Consider the following 20,856-nt stretch of genomic DNA (forward strand, 5'->3'; position numbering starts at 1 on the left):
TGAAAGTTAATCTAAGACATGATTGGGAGAGACCTTTGGGAGTTATATAGCTCAAACTCACATTTTTGGGGTTACCACTTTCTATTCTTGATTCTTTGTTGTTAGTTTATGATCTATGGTTTTCGTTCATTTGGATATGGAGAAAAAGGCTACTTGGAGCACCGTAGATGGAAGAAAACAACATACTTCCTACACTTTGTTCTAAAGCTTTCAAGGAATCAACTTTCAAGCTCCTTTCTGGGACCACATCTTCATAATACAGTATGTATGCAATAACAATAACCTCAAGTTGTTTCCAGTTTGACTCCAGTAACTTGGCAGGACAAGAAGGCAAAGGTGATGTGTACAGGAGTCCTGAGGTCTCTTGAGGATTTATTATATTCTTGAGGTTTTATGTGTTCACTTATCTGGGGTACCTGTAATGGTACACAAATGTTTTCAATGTAAGTGAGTATAAGAAGCTAGGGGAGAGACTGTTAACTATCAGTGGGTCTTTCTCAATGTGAGGACCAACCAGCCTCAGATATTCCTGCATCATCCTTGAGGTCAGATGTGGGTGGCTGGGGCTCTGGGATCACATATCTGACAGCACTGAAAACAGAGCTACCAACTCCTTTGGGACCACAGAGTCTGATTTTTGCCTCAGTCTATGAGCAAACTTGGCTTCCCCCTCCCCTCCCCCCCTCCCCCAACCACTGCTCTTTCAGAATGAAGTCTCAGCCGCAGGGTTCCAACAATGCTTAGGTGACTTGCAGACTGTGTTGTCAAATCTTTTACCAACTGGCATCTTTCTGGTGCTTGAGGTGTAGGTTGGCAGCAAAAATGACTGAAGAATTATTTAGTTGTTGGGGGAAGGGTATTGTGTTTCAGGATGAATCCTTTTTGGTGGAGAAAAATTTACTCATGGCTAGTTAGGGTAATTTGCCTGAAACTAAGTAGTCAGTTGGAGGCCTGCCAGGATCCAGCCAGCCTGGCTGAGATGAGCAAAGGGGTTGGCTGGAGGCCTGCTCAGCCCTAGTGAGCATGCAGCCTGTGATTTGCATGGATTGCTTGTCCAGCATCTTGAGGGCTGCAGAAAGGAAAGGACAGATACACTGAAAGGAGGAGGGATCCAGCTAGGAAGGCTTAAAAGTACCCAAGTTAAAACAGAAAGACAAAGCTGACTAAATACGTTTCCTTTCTCCAAATGTATGGGGGACTTCCCATGCAAAAAGAAGTGGATGCATTTTTCTGACAACCACTGATTTCTGTTGTTTTCTCATTCGAACTGTGCTGAGCACACATGTGGGTGGTGCTGATGTTGATATGTTGAAAAGGAGACTTAGAATATTTTCAAAAGTAAGGACAGGAAAGAGGAGTCTCAATGTGACCACGGTTCCAAATCCAAGGTCCTTGTTATATCTGTCTGTGATCCTGATATTTGATGCTGAGTGGTACTTCTCTTTTACAGAGCACTGAAAATCAAGCGGTCCTTTGCCTGATACAAAAGAGGATTGATGGATTTTATAATTTGATAATAAAACTCTCTGAGGAGGGCGTACCTGCCTTCCCAGAAATGGGAGATTAAATTTAGTCTCCCCCCCCCGCCCCCCGCTGCTTCTCTTCTCCTGTATCATGCCCATCTTTCTTGCTCAATAGAGGGCAGAAGGATTTTCAAGAAAGCACCAATAACTTCAGGACTTTTTAATTCCTGAACTAAAAAGAGACGTCATGGTCTGTCTCTGGGAACCTGAGAGGAAGGTTCAGCACCTGATCTCCATTCCCAGCCATAAATCAACTCAGAAGACTTAACAGCATGAGGAGACATCTACTCTCCTGTCCTTGGAGGAGACACTGGCCCTCTCATGAGCTGAACTTTGACCCAGAGACTCCTGCTGGGAACTTGTCAGCCAGTGTCTGGGCTGGTCAGAAACACCATCTATTGTCAAGCTGTCCCAGATCCCCTCCCTAATCCTGCCGACTGCATACATAGCCTTAGTTCTGTCTAAAACAGACTGAAAAGAGAAGGGACAGGCCATTTGGATACTACACCTCTTGTCAACCCCAACAAATACTTCATGGGCAGGATGGTGCTTTTGCTTCTTTTGGAATCTGTTGAGAAAAGAATTGGGGAGGGGGAGGGGAGGTGGGAAATAACTATTCTGGTTAAATCTTACAAAAGTTCTATAAAACATACCAACAAAACAAGACAGATGTCACACAATCTTAATCACGGGATGTTGACATAATAGAATGTCCATGATAGATTCTAAATACCACAAAGTACCTGAGACCAAAACAAACCAAAAAAAAAACCCCAAAAAACAAAAAGGAAGGAAGGAAGGAAGCAGAATAGAAAGGAGTCTGGTGTCCTGATTGGAGGTCCATGGTGCACTGGCAGAGCCCCCTGGTGGCTGTGTGTGAGTGTCCAGTGGCTCTGGGCCTCACATCTCCGCTTCTGTGGCCTGGACCTCTGTCTCAGTGATAGCAATGCCGATGGCCAGGCTGCCATTGTCAGAGAAGATCTGGGCCAGCGAGGTGTTGAGGACGAGGCAATCCCCGTCGGTGATGATGGAGTCTACACACTCCAGGACAGACCTCGGGGTGGCCTCCCATTTGAGCCGCCGGTGGTTTCTGTTGAGCTCTAGGCGATAGGTGAAGGAGTCGGCCTGGGTGGGGGTCCCGATCATCATCATGGTGGCAAAGAACTGAGGGTGCCCTTCATGCCTCTCCTGCTTCCTGAGCACCAGCAGGAAGTGGTGACCAAGGCAGGAGTGCATGATGATCCAGTCGGCCGGTGCAGGCAGGTGTGTGTCCGTGGCCAGAAAGACGATCTCCGCTCCCTGAAGGATGTCAACCCTGTGGATCTGTCGCAGGTGGGGTACCACCACCTCCAGGTGGCCTTCCCACTGGCAGGAGAACAGGGGGCAGATGCAGGGCATCACCTGGGCAGGGATGCCTGCCTCCTGGTGGTGGAGATGGTGGGGGCGGCCGTGGTGGTGAGGATGGCGGTGGTGGCAGTGGTGACGGTGGTGGGGGAGGTGATGAGGAGGGAAGCTGCTCTGCTCTGCCGTGCCCTGAGTGATCGCTCGTCTCGTGGGCACATACTGGAAGGAAAGAAGAGAGCATTAGTGGAGTGTGAGGCCTGTCTTGCTCTCCCTGGCTGTGACCCCTTGATGTCCAAAGTATTACACAGACTGTACAGTACAGCTAGAAGGAAGTAAAATACCTTTCAAAAGGGGAGCTATTGTGAGTGCCTGGCGAAGGACAAGGCTGAGATCCTGAAAACCCCATCTAAGAAAATGCAATATGCACATATGAGTATATATACCTATATGTGTATATTCACATAGATGTATGTACATATATATATATATATATATATATATATATGTATTTTTTTTGCCAATACTGGAATTTGAACTCGAGGCTTATCCCTGCTTGGCTTTTGTTCTGCCACTTGAACCATACCTCCAAACTGGCTTAACCTTGTTGGTTAATTAGAGATGGGGTCTTTTGAATTTTTCTGTCCAAGCTGGCTTCAAACCACAATCTTGCCCCCTAAGTAGCTAGGATTATAGGCATGTCTTTCTGATACTTTCATAAGATACATATGTAAACAGGCATTTGTTTTCCTCCCAAATAACATGTCTCTGATAGTCATCAGTTACATACAAAGAACATTTTTTTTTGTCAATTGTAGGACTTGAACTCTGGGCCTAGGCATTGTCCTTGTGCTCTTCAGCTTAAGGCTGGTGTTCTACCACTTGAACCACAGCCCCACTTCTGGTTTTCTGGTGGTTAATTGGAGATAAGAGTCTCACAGACTTTTCTACCTGGGCTGGATTTGAACCACAATCCTTAGATCTCAGCCTCCTGAGTAGCTAAGATTACAGGTGTGAGCCACTGCCGCCCAGCCAAAAACAAATTTCAAGGGGGTGTATTTGATACTGTTGGAGGGGGTTTATTTGATACTATTGGTATTTTTGTGTAGACAATGGCTGTCACTGGAGTTTTTCCCTGTTTCAGTTAATATTTTTTAGAGCCAAACTTTGGTAATATCCATTGGTCTTTCCAGTGTTGCCCTTCTCCTAGGACCTAAGACCACATGTGGGGTATGGAAGTGATAGTGTGCATTTGGTCCTCCATCACCAGAGAGGGAATCCTTAGGGAGTCCTGAGTCTGCCCACCAGGCACATTTGTACTCCACTCCTTGTTGTCTGCTGTAGAGCAACTTCCTGGAGCCTGGTCTCTCGGCAGCCACCACTGTGACCATTTTGTCACTGTAGTGTGCCTCCAGACCCCCTTAGTAATGACAGGGTATGCGCCATTGTTCATATTTATTGAGCACCTGCCATGGCCAGGCCCTGTGGGCATTAGAGAGAGAACCAGCAGCAAAATAGACACTGTGTCCCATTGTGTAGGTGGTACAGACATTAATCTGCTCTTTATTAATTACAGTTTTGACAAGAGTCCTTCTTGCTACATGAAAATGCACAAATGATTCCATGTTTTTCATTTCAAAGAAAGAAAGAAAAAAGATCCTCAGTACTAATATGCCTGGAGTGACAAAGCTGGTTAACAAAGGACAGACTGGTTTTCTTACCTCAAGACTCTGGACACAGGAGTACCTATCCCCTTCCACATAATTCCCAATCACACCCTCCTTCCCTTCCTTCCCTCTCTACGCCCTGTGACAAATCTATTTCAATAGCTTTAATTTTCTTATAAGTGGCATGTGTCATGTAGTCATTGGGCAGGAGAGGTGTTCAGGGCTCACTCCTTGTGTGAGTTAGGTTCAAGGACTCATATATTCTGTCCAAAGGTCTGCACACATGGTAGATGATCCATTTCTGCTGTGGTCAGGACCTAGTCTTAGGTTTCCAGGCAGAACGCCAAACACAATTCATTCTAGTCCCTGAGAATTTCCCACGTGGTTTTACTAACAACCATGAGAGGAACGTAGTCAAAGAAATTGAGTCATGAAGAGGCATTTGCCCAAAGTCACACAGCTTATAGTGGGGGAGCCAGGGGAACAGAGCCCTGATCAGTAAAAATGACAAATCATAGACTAGAAAGATTATAGTCTGGGTGTCAAAAAGCTCTCATGTAGTTTCCTATTTAGTTTATCCAGAGGCCTTGATGAAGGCAATTTTCCTATTTAAAAAAGGTTGATATGGAATCCTAGGAACTAACACTTGTAAAATGGCATTAGCAACTATGTCAAGTGTTATACCTAAAATTTTCTTTCATTGAGATGTGGTTTGGGGAGAACATACTGGTGACCTTCTGCCTTGGTCCTTGCTGACCTTCTGCTTTGATCCACTGATGTGTGTGTGTGTGTGTGTGTGTGTGTGTGCACGTGCACGTGCATGTGTGTGTGTGTGCGTGTATGTGTTTATGTGTGCATACCAGTCATAAACTCAGGCCTGGGTTCTGTCCCTGAGCTCTTTCATTCAAGGTGAGGGCTCTACCACTTGAGCCACAGCTCCACTTTTTTGTTGGTTAATTGGAGATGAGTTTCATGGATTTTCCTGCTTGAACTGGCTTCAAACCACAATCTCAGCCTTCTGAGTAGCTAGGATTACAGGTGTGAGCCACCAGTGCCCAGCTGATCCATTGTCTTTTACACTCTGACCATAAAAGCCTGGAGAACCCAATCTTGTCACTGGCCTTGGCCTCTGTCACAATGCTGAATCATGACAATAGAACATCCGGAAATTCCCATCTTGCAAGTGGCCAACGTGCCTTTCGTCAGTCCATTTTCTCCATTCTGATCTGTGCTGCTAATGTCAAAATGTGAAATCACAGTAGAGAGGGAGCATGAAAGAAATACCATGACCTATCTTCTCCCTTCCTCTAATCTCCCACTAGTGCTTCCATCCATGGATAATCCAATCAGCAGAGAGAGCCAGGACACCCCCTCAACCAGGGTTGATTCTGCTCCCTTTGGAAATGGTGGTGGGTGAAGCAGACAGGTGAGGGGAGAGGATGCCTACCTGTACACCAGTGTCTCAGTTTCTTTCAATGTGAAGTTGCAGGTCTGAACAGTCTAAGCCTCTTAGGCTGGACTTTGATGGGATTTAGGATGAGGCAAGACCTTCACCTAACACGCAAGGGGCTGCAAATACCAAACAAACCCCTGTTCCTGCCTCACCAGCTGCCTAAGATTATGTGTATTACAAAACGATGCAAAAATGCAGCACAGTAAGTACTCCAAGTCTGTGATTTCAACCAGCCACAATTAAACAAGTATTTTAAAGAATTATACCTGTACTGAACACATCTAGACTCTTTTTCTTGTCATTACATCCTAAACAATACTGTCTAACAACTAATTCCATACTTAGCTATTATAGATAATGTAGAGAGGATTTCAACTAGGAGGCTATTCATGAGTTATATGCAAATAGTAGGCATTTTCTATAAGGGACTAGAGCATGTAAGGATTTCAGTATCCATAGGGGGTCCAAACCAACCCCCAAAATACTGATAGGGACTAGATCCACTGAGTGCTCAGATAAGACAAAAATGGGGAGGCTATGCTAGCTGGGGTGAGGTGACATTTGAAGTGAGTGAAGCACCAGGGGTGAATTCTCTAACAAACAGGCAAAGGGTTGGCCACAGGGAGAGCAGCAAGCTAAAAAAGTCAAGTGTGAAAGTACATAGGATGTTTAGAAAGTAACAAGAAATTTCTGAGAACCTGGTGAATAGGGAATATGGTGGTGATGGAGCACCACCTGAGGGAGATGGAGAGTTTGGGGGCCAGATCGGCAAGGCTTCAGAAGCCAGGCTGAGATGGAGATGGCCCCTTTGCACAGTAGCAACCTTCAGGAAGGACCCAGAGACTCGGCTGCATTCTTCAAGGCATCTCTCCACTGCCCCCAGCCCTAGGCTGTACGATGTCTCCCAGCCCACCGACAGAGCCTGCTCCAAGCTGGCACTCCAAATGAGCCACAAAGTGCCCCGCTCTGTCCAACCATTGGACTCAATAACTGGTTATCCCACCTCGACTCCCCTATCCCTTCCTTTGGTTTCACCTCTCACAGCCTTTTTTTTTTTATTTTTAAATTGCTGCCTGTATTACAAAGCAGCCAAGGGTATAATCCAAAGAGATTGAAGTGAATGACTATGCAAATAGAGTGAGACATTATGAACTCAGGGAGACCCATGCATATGCTGAGCTCTGAGAAGGAACTCAAAAGAAATGCAGCCTTCATTCTTCCTTTCTTCCTGCTCCATCTTTTGATGCAAACTATGTTTCATTTAAATGATCCTTAGGCAAGGGAGGTCACAGGGTTGCTGACAGAGAGAAGGGATCCTTTTAATTGGCAAAATGCTAATCGTTCTTGGAAAATGAATTCTAATCTTTCCATCTAATACAGTGGATGTGTGAGTAATTACTTTCCTTCACTAAACTGTTAATGCAACATTAGTGATTACACTAATTAAAACTAATGAACTCTTACAGACTGATAAACCCCTCAGTCAGCCAGCGGATGCCTTCCTTCCATTGGCTCTATTTAACTTCCCGTTTGGAAGAGAGATTGTGAATTAACCTTTAGAATAATGTGCAAAATTGGGTTTTGAAATGTTAGGCTTTATACCTTGGGTATAATTCTTTCCCTAAGGTTAGTGAGGCTGTTTCCACTGAGGATATAATTGAATTAAAAATGCATTTCTTAATTTGATCAGCCACACTCTCTTGGTTGATAATGGCCCACGTTCTGAATCTTAGGTTTAGAAAGGGAAAGCAAGATCCATCCCTGGAATTACCACATGGTCCTGTCTTCAGCTTGCTCTTCTTGTGGTCAGCAAGCTTACTGAGAAGATGGACAGCTATTCCTTCCCCTTCCTTTCAGGAACAGTGGCTGATGTTCTGATGCATTTCTTTGGAAAGTGGATTCTATCCTCATTTTAGATGACAGGTTCTTACTTTGAGTTTACTCATGCTCTTACTTGTGTTGGCTAATGGAGAGTTTTAGTTCTGGTTAAAGGGGAGAAAGCAAGCAATGTTGTTGATGCATTTCACATACAGGGAGGAAGAGCAGGTTAAGGTTGAGTGTAACATTTTAAAACAGGTGTTAAAGTACTGAGGTAAAGTCAAAGCCAAGCTGAAAGTCAGGTCTGCATGAAGGGAGAATAATTGTGACTGTTCCAGATTCCACATTCAGCAATGTTTTAAACCTTTCTCAGCCAGGTGCCGGCCAGTGGTTTACACCTGTAATCTTAGCTACTCAGTGGCTGAGTTATGAGGGTACTAGTTGGGAGCCAAACCAGTCAGAAAGTCGGCAACACTCTTACCTACAAGTCAACAGCAGAAAGCTGGAAGTGAAGGTATAGCTCAAGTAGTAAGGCACCAGCCTTGAATGAAAAAGCTAAGCAAGAAGGTGAGGCCCTGAGTTAAATGAAGCCCCAGTACTGCCAAAATCCCCCCAAACCTATGTTTGTGAGGAAAAACAAAACAAAACAAAAAAGGTGAAGGCCAAATGCTGCCCATTTGGTTTTCTCAAAATGTAGGGCAATTGCCTTTGAGCACAGAAAACACAGGAAGACACTAGAATGTATTTAAAAGCAGTTGAAAAATAAGTTAGGCTAAGGTGGAAAGCAGCTACAAGGCTTGATGCCCATGGACAGACCTCTCCATGCATCTCATGCTGCATGATCTCTATACCATTCTTAGCGGCCCCCGCCCCCCCCAACCCCTGAGCCAGTGGTAGCTATTTCTTAGGTCAGGAATTCACACTTCAAGGTGATCTTATTGGAAAAGATCACACCTCAGAGATAATGAGTGCAATTGCTTCGATTTCTATCCATATTTTTGATTCACACCAGATGCTGTTAATTAACACTTCTGCCTAGGACTTCAAAGGCAAAATTAGTGGTTTGTCAATCAGCAAAACAGACACTGGAAATGGGTTCTCATTGGCGAGTGCATATTGGTTAAACTAGATAAGAGAGATTCTTCATTTTACAAATGGATCCTGAAATGCTTCTTCTCTAAATATTCTGTGTCCAGCTTCAGGATCAGGACTTCTGATGGTTGGTTGCCATCTCTTAAAAGAGTTGGAATCTTACCTCTTAAATTTTGTAACTTGGAAGTGGCACTGTGGCTCAATTGGTAGAGTGCTCACCTTGAGCTGAAGAGCCGTAGGGATAGCACCCAAGCCCGGAGTTCATGCCCCACGACTGACCAAAAAAAAAAAGTTATACTGAAATTTTGTAACTTGATCATAAAGCCATTTAGTACATGGAGGAGCCTTGAGTCTTAAGCTAAGCATACCATCAATTCAAAAGTGGAAAATACAACTTTGTGGTCAGATCTAATTAAAAACAGGACCCGTGAGTGAAAAATAATGAAAGAGATGAATACATAGTAACTAGTCTATGATGCTAAAAGTCTAAACTGGTCCTTTTATAAATGCAGTCCTAGGCTATGTGAGGAGATAGGTAGGAAAATGTGGCTTCTCCTCTGAATACAAAAAACCAAACCAAACCAAAACAAAACACCTCTGAGTCCCCAGGCCTCAGGTCCTAGCCCTGACCAGGGCTCTTTGATTTATATGGTTATTTTTCTGTTTTGTGAGTGCTATCAGGAAATGGGCTCCTTGTTCAAATGAGTATAGTACTCACATTCATTTAAGGTATTTGACATGTATTTATAGGACAAGTCAATGCATGATGCATTGGTAATAGCTTCCTTAATGAGGACCACACAGGCTCTGTCTTTTGTATCATTCTAGTATATCCACCATGATCCCAGCTGGTACTGCCGGACACAATCCATTGCTATAGATGGAGTGTTGCTCCTTTCTCCCTCACCTCTGTAGTTGTCAAAATCTTCTCATTCTACCTGCTTCCTATTTCAACTCATACTGAGAGTCACTCAGTAGCCTTCTCTCCTAAGGAGCTGGAGTCAGTGAAGGCTGGGAGTGTGTTTAATTTGCCCAGTGCCTGGTCCAGTGGTCCGCCTTGCAGAGCCTGGCAGCTAATAGACTCTCAGTAAGAATGTTGCTGGACAGAATGAGTGAGCAAATAATTTACAAATAGGCCTTGCTCTGGACCACATGCCTTGGAGTCTTTGTCCTCCACTCCAGCTCTCTGCTATAGAGAAACATGTGATTTTTGTGTAGGTCAGTGAGTTATAGCTTCAGACTTATCAGGACACTGTCCTCAAAATTTCAAAACCCAGCGGGCATGAGACACAAGAACTGTTTTTGAGTCTGATCAATCTGTCAACTACCAGCATGGAGCATAAAATAGAAGCTTTGAAGAGAAAACTTCTCATGATTTATTTATTTTAATTTTAGCGGTTTACTCAGAGCCTCAGGCATTCCCTTTTCCTGATTGCAAACTGCTTCTTCCAATTTGGTGGAGCCTGCCAAATTAATCCAGGAAATCCATTCACCTTCTCATGGGTCTAGATCCATTCTCCCTTCTGCTGGGCATAAGAACACCTGACCCAACAAAAGACCAGATCCGCCAGGCGCCGGTGGTTCATGCCTGTAATACTAGCTACTCAGGAGGCTAAGATATGAGCATCGCGGTTCAAAGCCAGCCCGGGCAGGAGAGACCGTGAGACTCCTATCTCCAATAAACCACCAGAAAACCGGAAGTGGCGCTGTAGCTTAAGTGGCAGAGCACTAGCCTTGAGCTGAAGAGCTGAGGGACAGCGTTCAGGCCCAGAGTTCAAGTCCCACGACTGACAAAAAAAAAAAAAGACCAGACCCCTTACTCATTACTCTTACCCATTTCTATCATCAAGAACCAGCTGATAAGTTCAACCCAGACAAAGATAATTGCTGCTCACCAACTCCGTCTATGTGTGCCCCCGACCCCTGCCACCCCAAGCCCCACAGTCTACCCATCCATACTATCTAGATACTAGATACACGAAGTTTCCTCAAGTGACTGAGTCAGCCATGCAGTCTATGCTTTTCTGGGGATCCATCTTCCAGAGAGTAGCCCTTAGGATGCAAGGAGTGGCCAATAGGAAGCGTGAGCTGGAGTGTCCACTCAGCCTTGCATAAGCACCATATCCAGGTAGGGGATGAAGCTGGGTTAGGAAGAAAGAAAGACAAGATGCTGGCTGGGAGCTGTGAACACAATTCATTATGAAGGTGCAATGAGTAAGGTAGGTGGGTAGAACATTTTGAGAGGTTCCTAACTTGGTTTTTCCTCTTTTAAGTTTTTCCTTATTTGTGTGTGGGCCTTCCCTTGTACTTTGCCTAGAGCCTTGCAAATGTCAATGGTGAGCCTGCAGTCAAAGCAATGCTTCCTCCCTACTTCTTCCTGATTTGCTTTTTATCTTCAAGGCTTGGCTCATGCTAATGAGTTTTGTGCATCTTAGAGATGAAAGACATTTTTTTTCCTTAAAGGCAACTTTTTGTGTGTGTGTATATTCAGACTTTCACATGCAATTAAGTGAAACGTGGGCCTGCTGGAGAAATTTAAAGGTTAAAATTTAATTACCAGAAGCAACATTAACTAGGAGTATCTCTGTAGGGTTGGTATAGGAGCACAGGAAGCAGGTGTGCTGAGCTGGCCACAGAGACAACCTCAGCCAGCCAGGACAGCCTCAGCCAGCCAGAGAGCCTCAGTCAGACAGAACAGCTTCATTCAGACTGGGAAGCCTCAAGTTGCAGGCAAGCTTGCTCAGGCTTCTGTGGCTTAGAGGGGACCTGAGCTGTTAGAAACAATTACATATGCAAATTTAAGCTTTGGAAGCAGATGTGTTAACAGGTTATGAGTAGGCAGAGGTGTTTGAGACAATCTGGTTGTCAAGTTTCCCCAAGGTCGCATGCTAGTTTAATTCTTCAATGACATCATGATCAGAAACTGCACACATTCACCTCCTGTGCCAGAACTCTCCATCCTCTCCATCCCTTACCTCCAGAGCCTCCTTGGCTGGACTAAGTTGCATTCATCCTGCAGGGGCTCTCTGGTACATGTTTTTTGTTTTGTTTTTAAACAGAAAATGGCAAACTTATTCAATATCTAGTTGGTTTCTCTATGCAGATAGCTACCCTATGACCCAGACATTATACCTTTAAGTATAGACTATCGAAAAATGAATATGAAAGATGCAACCAGGGCTGGGAAGTTGGCTCAGTGATAGAGTGCTTGCCTCTCATGCGTGAAGCCCTGGGTTCAATTCCTCAGCACCACATAAGCAGAAAAAAGCTGGAAGTGGCACTGTGACTCAAGTGGTAGGGTGCTAGCGTTGAGCTGAAGAGCTGAGGGACAGTGCCCAGGCCCAGAGTTCAGGCCCCACAACCAACAACAACAAAGAAAGAAAGAAAGAAAGGAAGGAAGAAAGAAGCAACCATTCAAAGACTTATGCATGTATGCCCATACAGCTTTAATGTACTGCCAAAAATATAGAATGAATAACTCAAATGTCCATCAACAGATGACAGGATAACCACATTGTGGTATACTCGTATAATTGGATACTCCTCATCAATCAAAGGAAAGAATCATTGCTAATAGTAGGGGTGCATGGAGGGGAGGCAAGCATCATGGCAGGGATAAGAGGAAGGTGAGCAAGAGTCCCCTGAGTTTAAAAGGTGGTTACTCCCAGGGGGAAAAAAAAAAAAAAAACAGGTCCAGAAAGCCAAGGGCAGGCACCGGCAGCCATGTTTGCTGTGGCTCAGTACTTGCCCTTTTGGTGATAAGGGCAGAAATCTCCTTTTGGAATTTAGACTTTGGGGTTAAGGACTGAAACTATTGCCATAGCCTGGGCACGAATCAGCAAGGCTCTCCCTGTCCACACTAGTGGCCCCTTTTCCCTCTGCAGCGCAGCCACACACAACCACGAACAACAGTACCAAAGGAATCCTCTCCAGCAGGATGGGGGCAGGTGTTTGATTGATTCTTAATCTTTACCAGTAGCTGGGACATATTTAATAAAAATCTTCTGCTTGGGGTGGGGGATGGAAAGCAGAATGGAGATTGCTTCCCTCTGGGCTTGGAAGGTTAGCAGTCCAGCTAGTCCCGAATAATTCATCCATGCCCTATTCATCTCTGAGTTATTAGAGCCACTGTATGTCTCTAAGGGCCAAGTTTATTAGTGCTGCTAATTAGTCTATTCCACTTCAAGGCAATTGAAATTGCTCCTCATATATGTATTTCTTTCCAGAGGTCTCCAGGTCACCATGACTCATTCCAAACTTGGTTCTATTTTGTTCACCTGCCCTCCATGCACAGTCCTCACTCCATGGATTCCAAACTCTCCAAAAGGCCAAGGCTGTTTTGTGTGAACACCGGGTTTTGGTATGTAGTTCGGGCTTGCCTCAAACTGCTAGTTCTTCTGCCTGAGCCTCATTGTGATCTCAATGCTGAGAAGACAGGTTTGTATTCCACACTTGGAAGCCCAGCCTCTGAACTGCAGATTACATCTGGTCTCCAGTTGTCTTCTCTAGGCTAGGGCTGCTTCAGCCTGTAGCTTGGATCACCTGCTGATCACCCTGAAGACTGGGCTCAGGTTCATGTCCTCTCTCTACCATTTCCCATGCTGAGGGCATGTTGTATAAGCAAAGACAAGACATGCAGAACTTACAGTGACCCAAAGCCCCAACCCTATGCCTGGCATGTGTGTAAATCACCTATAACTTCTTTAGTAGTTTCAAAACCAATAAAACTCTCCTTTCATTCCTCTGCTGAGACCAGGCTATACAACGATCCTCATATACTGTGCAGTGCACACACAAATCACCTGGGCATCTTGTTAAAACGCCGATGGGGTTCAGCAGGTCTGGGCCAGCTCCCAGGGATGCTGAAGCTGCTGCTCACTGACAGCACTTTTAAGAGCAAGAGGTTGGACTTACTCTTCTTTGTCTACTTACATCAGATCCCACATCCCTTTTCCCTCCTCACAAAAGTTGAAGCATTCCCTTAGGAATCCAGTAGAAGGTTCTTAATGACCTCAGCGGTTCATCTCTTAGTCTTTGATTCTTTAACAATCTCCAAGTCCCGCAGAGCCCATTGTTACCTTCACAATGGAGCTAATAGGGCTGCCCTATTCAGTGGATAACTGCAATTTGTTAGTCATACCCTGCTCTGAAAAGCAGGATTTGACAAGGTGGTAGAAGGAAAGCAGAGCCCTAAGGAATTCTTAATCACAGGCAAGAAGTTCATTTTAAAATCAATCATATTTTTTTCTTCCTTTCTTTCCTTCTTTCTTTCTTTCTTTCCTTCCTTCCTTCCTTCTTCAGTATTGAGATTCATGTTGTAGTGAGAACTTAGTCTTAATTAGTAAATTCTCTGTTTTTTATGGCTGCCCTATTATATTTCCTAGTATCTTGTTTAATTGGGTTTTCATTTTAAGTTTTATGTAATACTTAAACAAATATCATGCTTTTCTGTAGGGCCTGTTGGTTTACATGTCATTCTTCTCTTATATAGTGAATTCATTCATTTTCATTCATTCATGGAGGCAATCAATTAATCATATTTCAGTATTTACTCCGAACTGTGGTGGTGGCTGGGTAAAAATAGTGAACAGTACACATATAGTTCCTGTTCCCAGAGAACTGACTTGTCTAGTAAGGGTTAGAAAAAAATCTGCCTTTTTCAAGTGGGCAGTAGAGATTTGCAGAATAATCAGGGGGCTATCCAGTCTAGTTTCTTGCAAAAGTGTGTTAAATTAATTAAATAGCCAGCCATTTAGACCAAGGTGGTTTTTAACTTCCCAGATTTCCACATAAATAAAGTAAATAAATAAAGTAAAACTTAAGCTCAGCCAATCACAGGCAGCCAACCAGACATTAGTTATAATAAACTTTCTATCAGGACAATTCAACTTAGGCAACTACTCAAACTTTCACCAATCAAATGCTTTATTTGGTTTGTTTCTGCATTCAGCCCTCTCTTAATGATGAACTGAGTGGGCAAGGAGGGAGGTAGACTTTAGAGTGGGAGGTAGACTTTAGTGTGGGAGGTAGACTTTAGAGTGCCTTGGGTAGCATGTGAGGAAAGTCTAGGATCCACTTTAAGGGGTCCTATTAACAACTGACTTATGTATAAAGTATGTATGAGAAAGGGGAATTCAGATGAGTTTTATTTCTCCCCATCGCTGCCTTCCTAACACTGCTGCCCAAATACTCTTCCATGATGCTAATATTGAAGAATATTTATTTCTGATGGAAGACAAATTGATAATGACTCTAACTCCTCTCCCCACCAAAGAGAAATTACAAATCTAAACTCCCCTCCCCACCAATACAGAAATGATAAGTTCTTGAGCCTAGCTCTGCCCATTGTTCCTGTCTTAGGACAAGCAGTCAGAATGAATCCCAGCCTCTTCGACGTCTCTTTATTGCTAGAACCCTGTGTTTCTCCACACTTGATCTGGGCCAAACATTCCACACAGTAAATCCCTGTTTAAACATCACAACTCCGTCCATCAAGGAAAAAGATTTCAGGAAATTTCCCTGTGTTGGCTAAAAACTGAAGCTGAAGCACAGTGAGTAGAACCTAATGGTGGCTGATGAGGCCAGCGACAGCAGCCTGTGCAGAAGGAAGATAAGAGGCAGAGTGCCATGGTGTGGCCCAGTTCTTACATGGCCGAGGGCAGATCAGTTTCCATCTCCAGGTCTTAGTTTCCATGACTACATAGTGAAAATGATGCTACCTGCCTTGTTCCTACATAATAGGAAAAAATGTGTTAAAATATGTTTTCAAAGGTGAAACTCATTTGTGAGAGAAGTATCACAAGGATGCAAATCCTGTCAGGATATGCCCGAAATACATACTGTCCTGGTGGACACCTGCTGGGTGTCTGTTCTGAAAATATCACCTGTATCCTCTTACTCAGGCCTTACGCCCTGTCCAGGAGGTAGGGACCATTGTCACCAGCAGCTTTCATACAGGACATACAAGCATGAAAGGCAGGGTCTTTCCTAAAGCTGAAGGGTTAAATTAATTAAATAACAGGACATTTTTTTTGTAGCCATTCTGTAACATCTAGCTACAGAACATGGGTCCTTCCGTTCCCCTTCTGTGCCCACCCCCAACACTCAATTTATTCCCATGTGGATGATCTGCAGCTTATATGTCATTTCATTCAAAGCAGCCTTTTTCTTCCCATCCTGCTTAGCTCATTAGTTGGCAGGGGAGCTCAGGGACTTAGAACTAATCCTGATATTAAGTAAAGAGCAAAGCATAATTAGGAAGATAAATCGTATGAGGGGATAAAAAATATGTAACATATTCCAAAGTCAAACATGGGTTTTTTTTCCTATCTTCTAGGAAAGCAATATTTTCCTATTCTGGTTGATAACTGTGAGAGGATGATGGTTTGTTTTTATACTTAATTATTTTTTTTCCTAGCCAGCATATCAATTTGACTTTTGGCCAAAGTCTCACTTCTGTCTTTAGATGTGTTGGTTTGGAAAAGGTACATATTTTTCACATGGCAAAGAATGGCTTTCCAAATGAGAGAGAAAGGGAGACTGTTAGGTAGATGGGGGTTAAAAGTAGTGAATCTGCCATGTGGCTGAGAACATGTATCCATCTTGGCGTTTCTTGTTCTCATAGTGCCTTGGGCTCCCTGCTCAAATGCTTCTTCCTGCTAAAATATTTCCTCTTCCCATAATGCCCTAATTGCTCACCTAACCAATAGAAAGAGCCAGTGTGGCACATCCACAAGCCATGAAGCAATTAGAGCAAAGCCAAGGGGAGAGGGACAGAGAGGAGCCTTGTATTGTTAAACACTGCCTGCTGAGCTGAATCCATTAGACTGCTCTTTGCTCCCCACTCCAAGTGGAGAATTCCGGCTACTTCCATGGCTTTTCTTTCACTTTCAAATAAATTTTCCTTTAGTCAAGTTTTTTTTGCCATTCCTGGCTTTATTTCTCTACTATTCCAGAGAACAAGGACCCACTTGCTTGCTCATGTAACACATACTTCTGCTCATAGGAATTTAGGTTGTCCAAATATGGCATAGTTAGTAACTCAAAAGCAAGCTGAGGAAACAAAACCTCCTAAATTGTAAATTGCTGCCACTCTCCGATATCAAAGAACCTTTGGAAGATGATTCTACTGTGTCTAAAAATTCTTTCTTGAACAGGGGACGGGGCCGGTGGTAGACATTTATAATTAACAAGCACTTTTACATAGGATATTTTCCTAGTTGTGTCTAATAACAATCCTTTGAGGTAGGTAAGGAAGATACTATTATCATGCATAAAGAAATAAGACTGGGAAGGAACAGAGGCAATTCAAACCTAAGCCACCTGACTCTAAACCTCTGACATTTTCTGTTTGCTATCTTGTGTAATATTAGTGCTAAAAGGACCTTTAAGAGTTCCCCTTTTACAGTCTCCCTATTCCCACTTAAAAAAAAAAATCAGATCAGGTAAATGAGCTCAAAGGATTTTAGGAATTCCTTCAGATCTTGCCCCAGACTAAGATTAGAACTCCAGAATGTTCACCTTCAGATGCAGTGATCATGGCTTTGTGGTCCACTGCCTACATGTCTGCAGAAACTACAGGAATCTCTACCTTAGTTGCATTTTTTTTCAGTTATCAACAAGCTTTTTTTTTTTTTCTGCTTAGGAGATAATGTGCTCTTACTGCAAAAATTTTTAGAAAATTCTGGATAGTACAATGAAGACAAGAGAATAGAAAACTCCCAGACTGTGACTGTTCCCGCATATTTATACAGTGAAATTTTTGCCCTCCTGCCTTTTTCAACAAAAATGTCCAAATCTTGCATATATAGTTTTGTAAGCCTTCCCCTCCCTTTTTTCTTTTCTACTTGATAGCTTGTGAAACAATTCATATCAAAAAGAAAAAAGAAGATGAAAGCTGTCATTCTTAGGGTCTCTTTTGACCTTGAGAATTCGTGGGGGAGTCATATGAATATAGCAATAATTGGTTTTATCCTAAATCATCTAAAAGAGACATAATGTTGCATGCATCCAATCACATATTTATTCATTCATTTGGCAAAGCTTCCAGGTATTGAGGCTAGAAAGAAAATAAGATTTCCTTCATATTCTCAAAGAAACCATTGTTTTGTCTCAGATGTGTCAATTTCTTTTGAGGCTAATCTCATTGACCTCTGTTGCATTCACCTCCCTGTGCAATGGCCCGGGCCCCAAAGTTGCTTGCTTTGTTGTTGGAAGCAATCAAGCTTTACTTGTGGGCCCTCCCCCACTTCCACCTCAATACCCCCCTTTTGTGCCTCTGGGTTTAACAGTGGCATAAAACTAATTTATAGCTCTTTCCAGGAAGAGGACAAATTTTCATCTCAGCCGTCATGCGAAAAGCACGAGTACAAATGAGTAATTGTTGACCCATGCTACCTATTAGAGACTGTACTGGGGTCACCCCGTTTGTTGTTTTAACACAAGAAATTAAGGGCCCTAGCAAAGGCTTCCATGGGAACTGAATGGGTAATGAGATAGAACGATGTCTTTGTGGATGACCTCTCTTGATGCCACGTTCGTATTCACGGGAGAGAGAGGGGAATGGCTCCTGTTCTCATAGCTACTCCCTTGGGAAGGGGAGATTCTGATTAGATCCATTTTTGATTTTAGGCTCAAGGTCACTTTCCCCAGGATCCTTATCAATCAGCCTATGTCTATGCAACAAGTAGACTGCTGGAAAGGTTGAGGGGGAGTGGCCATAGATACTGCTAATTTGGCCTTCAGGAACACATAAGCATCTGCCATGTATACTCATATTTCTGTGCTATCAGAAGCAAGGAGTAATGAATGTGAGCTCCTCCCTTCATGGCAGGACTATCTTCATTGTATCATTGTTGACCATAGCCTCAATGGATGAATGGACAAGACAATGTGGGATACACACACAATGGAATTCTACCAATAAAGTATTACTGTTGAACATTGACATAAAATGTATGTGGTGCAGATTATCATACATACTTGTTTATATATGTTTGTATATATATGCTCTTGTATATATTGAGAAATGTGTAAATATCTTTTAGCGTGTGTACGTGTGAGTGATTAAGTAGAGCATGAAGATTAAGTTTTGCAGGTGAAAGTACTTGTAAATTATGATATAAAATTCATTTGTCTGATTTTTAAATGAGGAGGAAGATAACATAGTCAGAATGCCACATAAAAATGAATAATACAGTCTGTTGCCAAAACATGTAAGAGTTTAACCTCATTATCCAGATTAAAAGCTTAATGCTTTTAATGTAATAATGTAATAAATACTTACAATGTATATGGCAAAAAAAACCCATAGTGGAATTTTATGCTTCCATCAGCAAGAATAATATTTTACCATTCATAAAGAAATTGAAACACTTTGGAAAATTTGTACTAAGCAAAATAAGCCAGACCCAAAGAAACATAAGCTGCATAGTTTTCCTTATTTATAATAATTAGAATGTTCCTATAATCTATAAGAAAACCCAATGGATAGTAAAAGACAAATAATTACATGTGGACATGATTAATTAAAGAGCAGTCTAAATATTCACAAAGGAGGATATTCTTAGGGAAGGATGGCTGTGTGCTATGTTCATATAAAATGGTGCTTATCAAAATGAACTCAAAGAAATGGAAACAAGAGGTTTTTAATTGTACTGTTTGTGGTTCTTTTTTCTTCTTCTTTCCTTGTTTTTTTTGTTTATTCCCTTCTCTTGCAGCTTTTTTATTTCTGTACCCTTTGTTTTGTAAATGTTTATCTGATTTGGGGAGGGGAAGGGGAAACACAGTAATGGTGGGACAAAGGGTGAACCAATTCAGCAGTGAAACCCACCAGACACTATGTTGGAAATGAACAATACAACTTTGGGGAGAGAGAAGCCGGGAGGGAAAAAAACTGGGAGAGATGAAGAAGGGGGTGACACTGTTCAACAGGAAATGTGCTCATTACCTGACTCATGTAACTGTAACCCCTCTGTGTAGCACCTTCACAATAATTTTTTTAAAGGTATGGGCATGTTCAAGATGCTCCTAGGATGACACTGTTCTGATAAATGCATCAGAAGCTAGGAATATCACAAAATCAAAACTGTACCTGATGTCCCAACTCTATCAAACACCAAAGCTTGGCTCTGAGTGCACTATATTACCGTTGCCTGGGTGAACTGGGAGGTGTGGCTGGCTGCTGCCATCTCACAAATTGAGAGAGCATTGCATGGATGATCCTTCCTACCCCTCTCTTGCCTGCCACCAGCACTCAATGATCCCCATGTGGATTATCCCTAAGTGGATTATCTGCAGCTGCCCATTCCTTCCCATCCAGTTTAGCTCCCTAGTTGGCTACTCCAGAAAAAGACCAAAATTCGAGTACAGAGTCTACCTACTATGCACTGCTTCCACAACATTGTAAATCAGAAAAACCCTAAGTTGGGGACCATCTATCTGTTCAGAGTACTTTGAAAATCAGAGGTGAGTAGGAAGGATGGAAGAGAGTTTCATGACACTTACTCCATATTCTGTATATGTGACCGTAATACATGCACTGTGTTGAATACGATGTGCCTTCTAATATTAGTGCCTAAATATCACAATGGAAATGTGTATGTTGAGCTTTTCACCTAGCTGTAGCTCATTGTGACTTTAATAACACATTATATTATTCACTTTTCTGCCCCTCTAATCAAGAATGATTACCTTGAAACATCACTTTAGAATTGTAAAGTGCTTTCCTACCCAATGTCTCATGTGATCTTGAATAGAAACAAGATCAAGTATATCACTGGTCTAAGCCTGCCAGTGAAAACACTTAGGGGGAAGCAAGTCTGGATTTGGTGGAAGTTCTGCTTATCCTTCTGACTTGTGAGAAGACAGGCAGCAGGAGTGAAAATGTCCTTCATAGAAATTGTGATATTAGTGCCTGGCACTGGTGGCTTACACCTGTAACTCTAGCTATTCAGGAGGCTGA

The 20,856-nt window shown here is 42.9% G+C and overlaps 1 protein-coding gene across 1 annotated transcript in view; it reads right to left on the minus strand.

Moving 5' to 3' along the window:
• Positions 1–2,423: 2,423 nt before the first annotated feature.
• Siah3 (siah E3 ubiquitin protein ligase family member 3) overlaps positions 2,424–20,856 on the minus strand; it is a 63,113-nt gene continuing 44,680 nt past the window's right edge. The window contains exon 2 of the mRNA XM_013008898.1: positions 2,424–3,086. Within this exon, the coding sequence (XP_012864352.1) occupies positions 2,424–3,086 (663 nt within the window). The remainder of the gene's footprint in view (positions 3,087–20,856) is intronic.

The sequence above is a fragment of the Dipodomys ordii genome, unplaced genomic scaffold (assembly GCF_000151885.1).
Source record: "Dipodomys ordii isolate 6190 unplaced genomic scaffold, Dord_2.0 Scaffold1, whole genome shotgun sequence".
Taxonomy (NCBI): Eukaryota; Metazoa; Chordata; class Mammalia; order Rodentia; family Heteromyidae; genus Dipodomys; species Dipodomys ordii.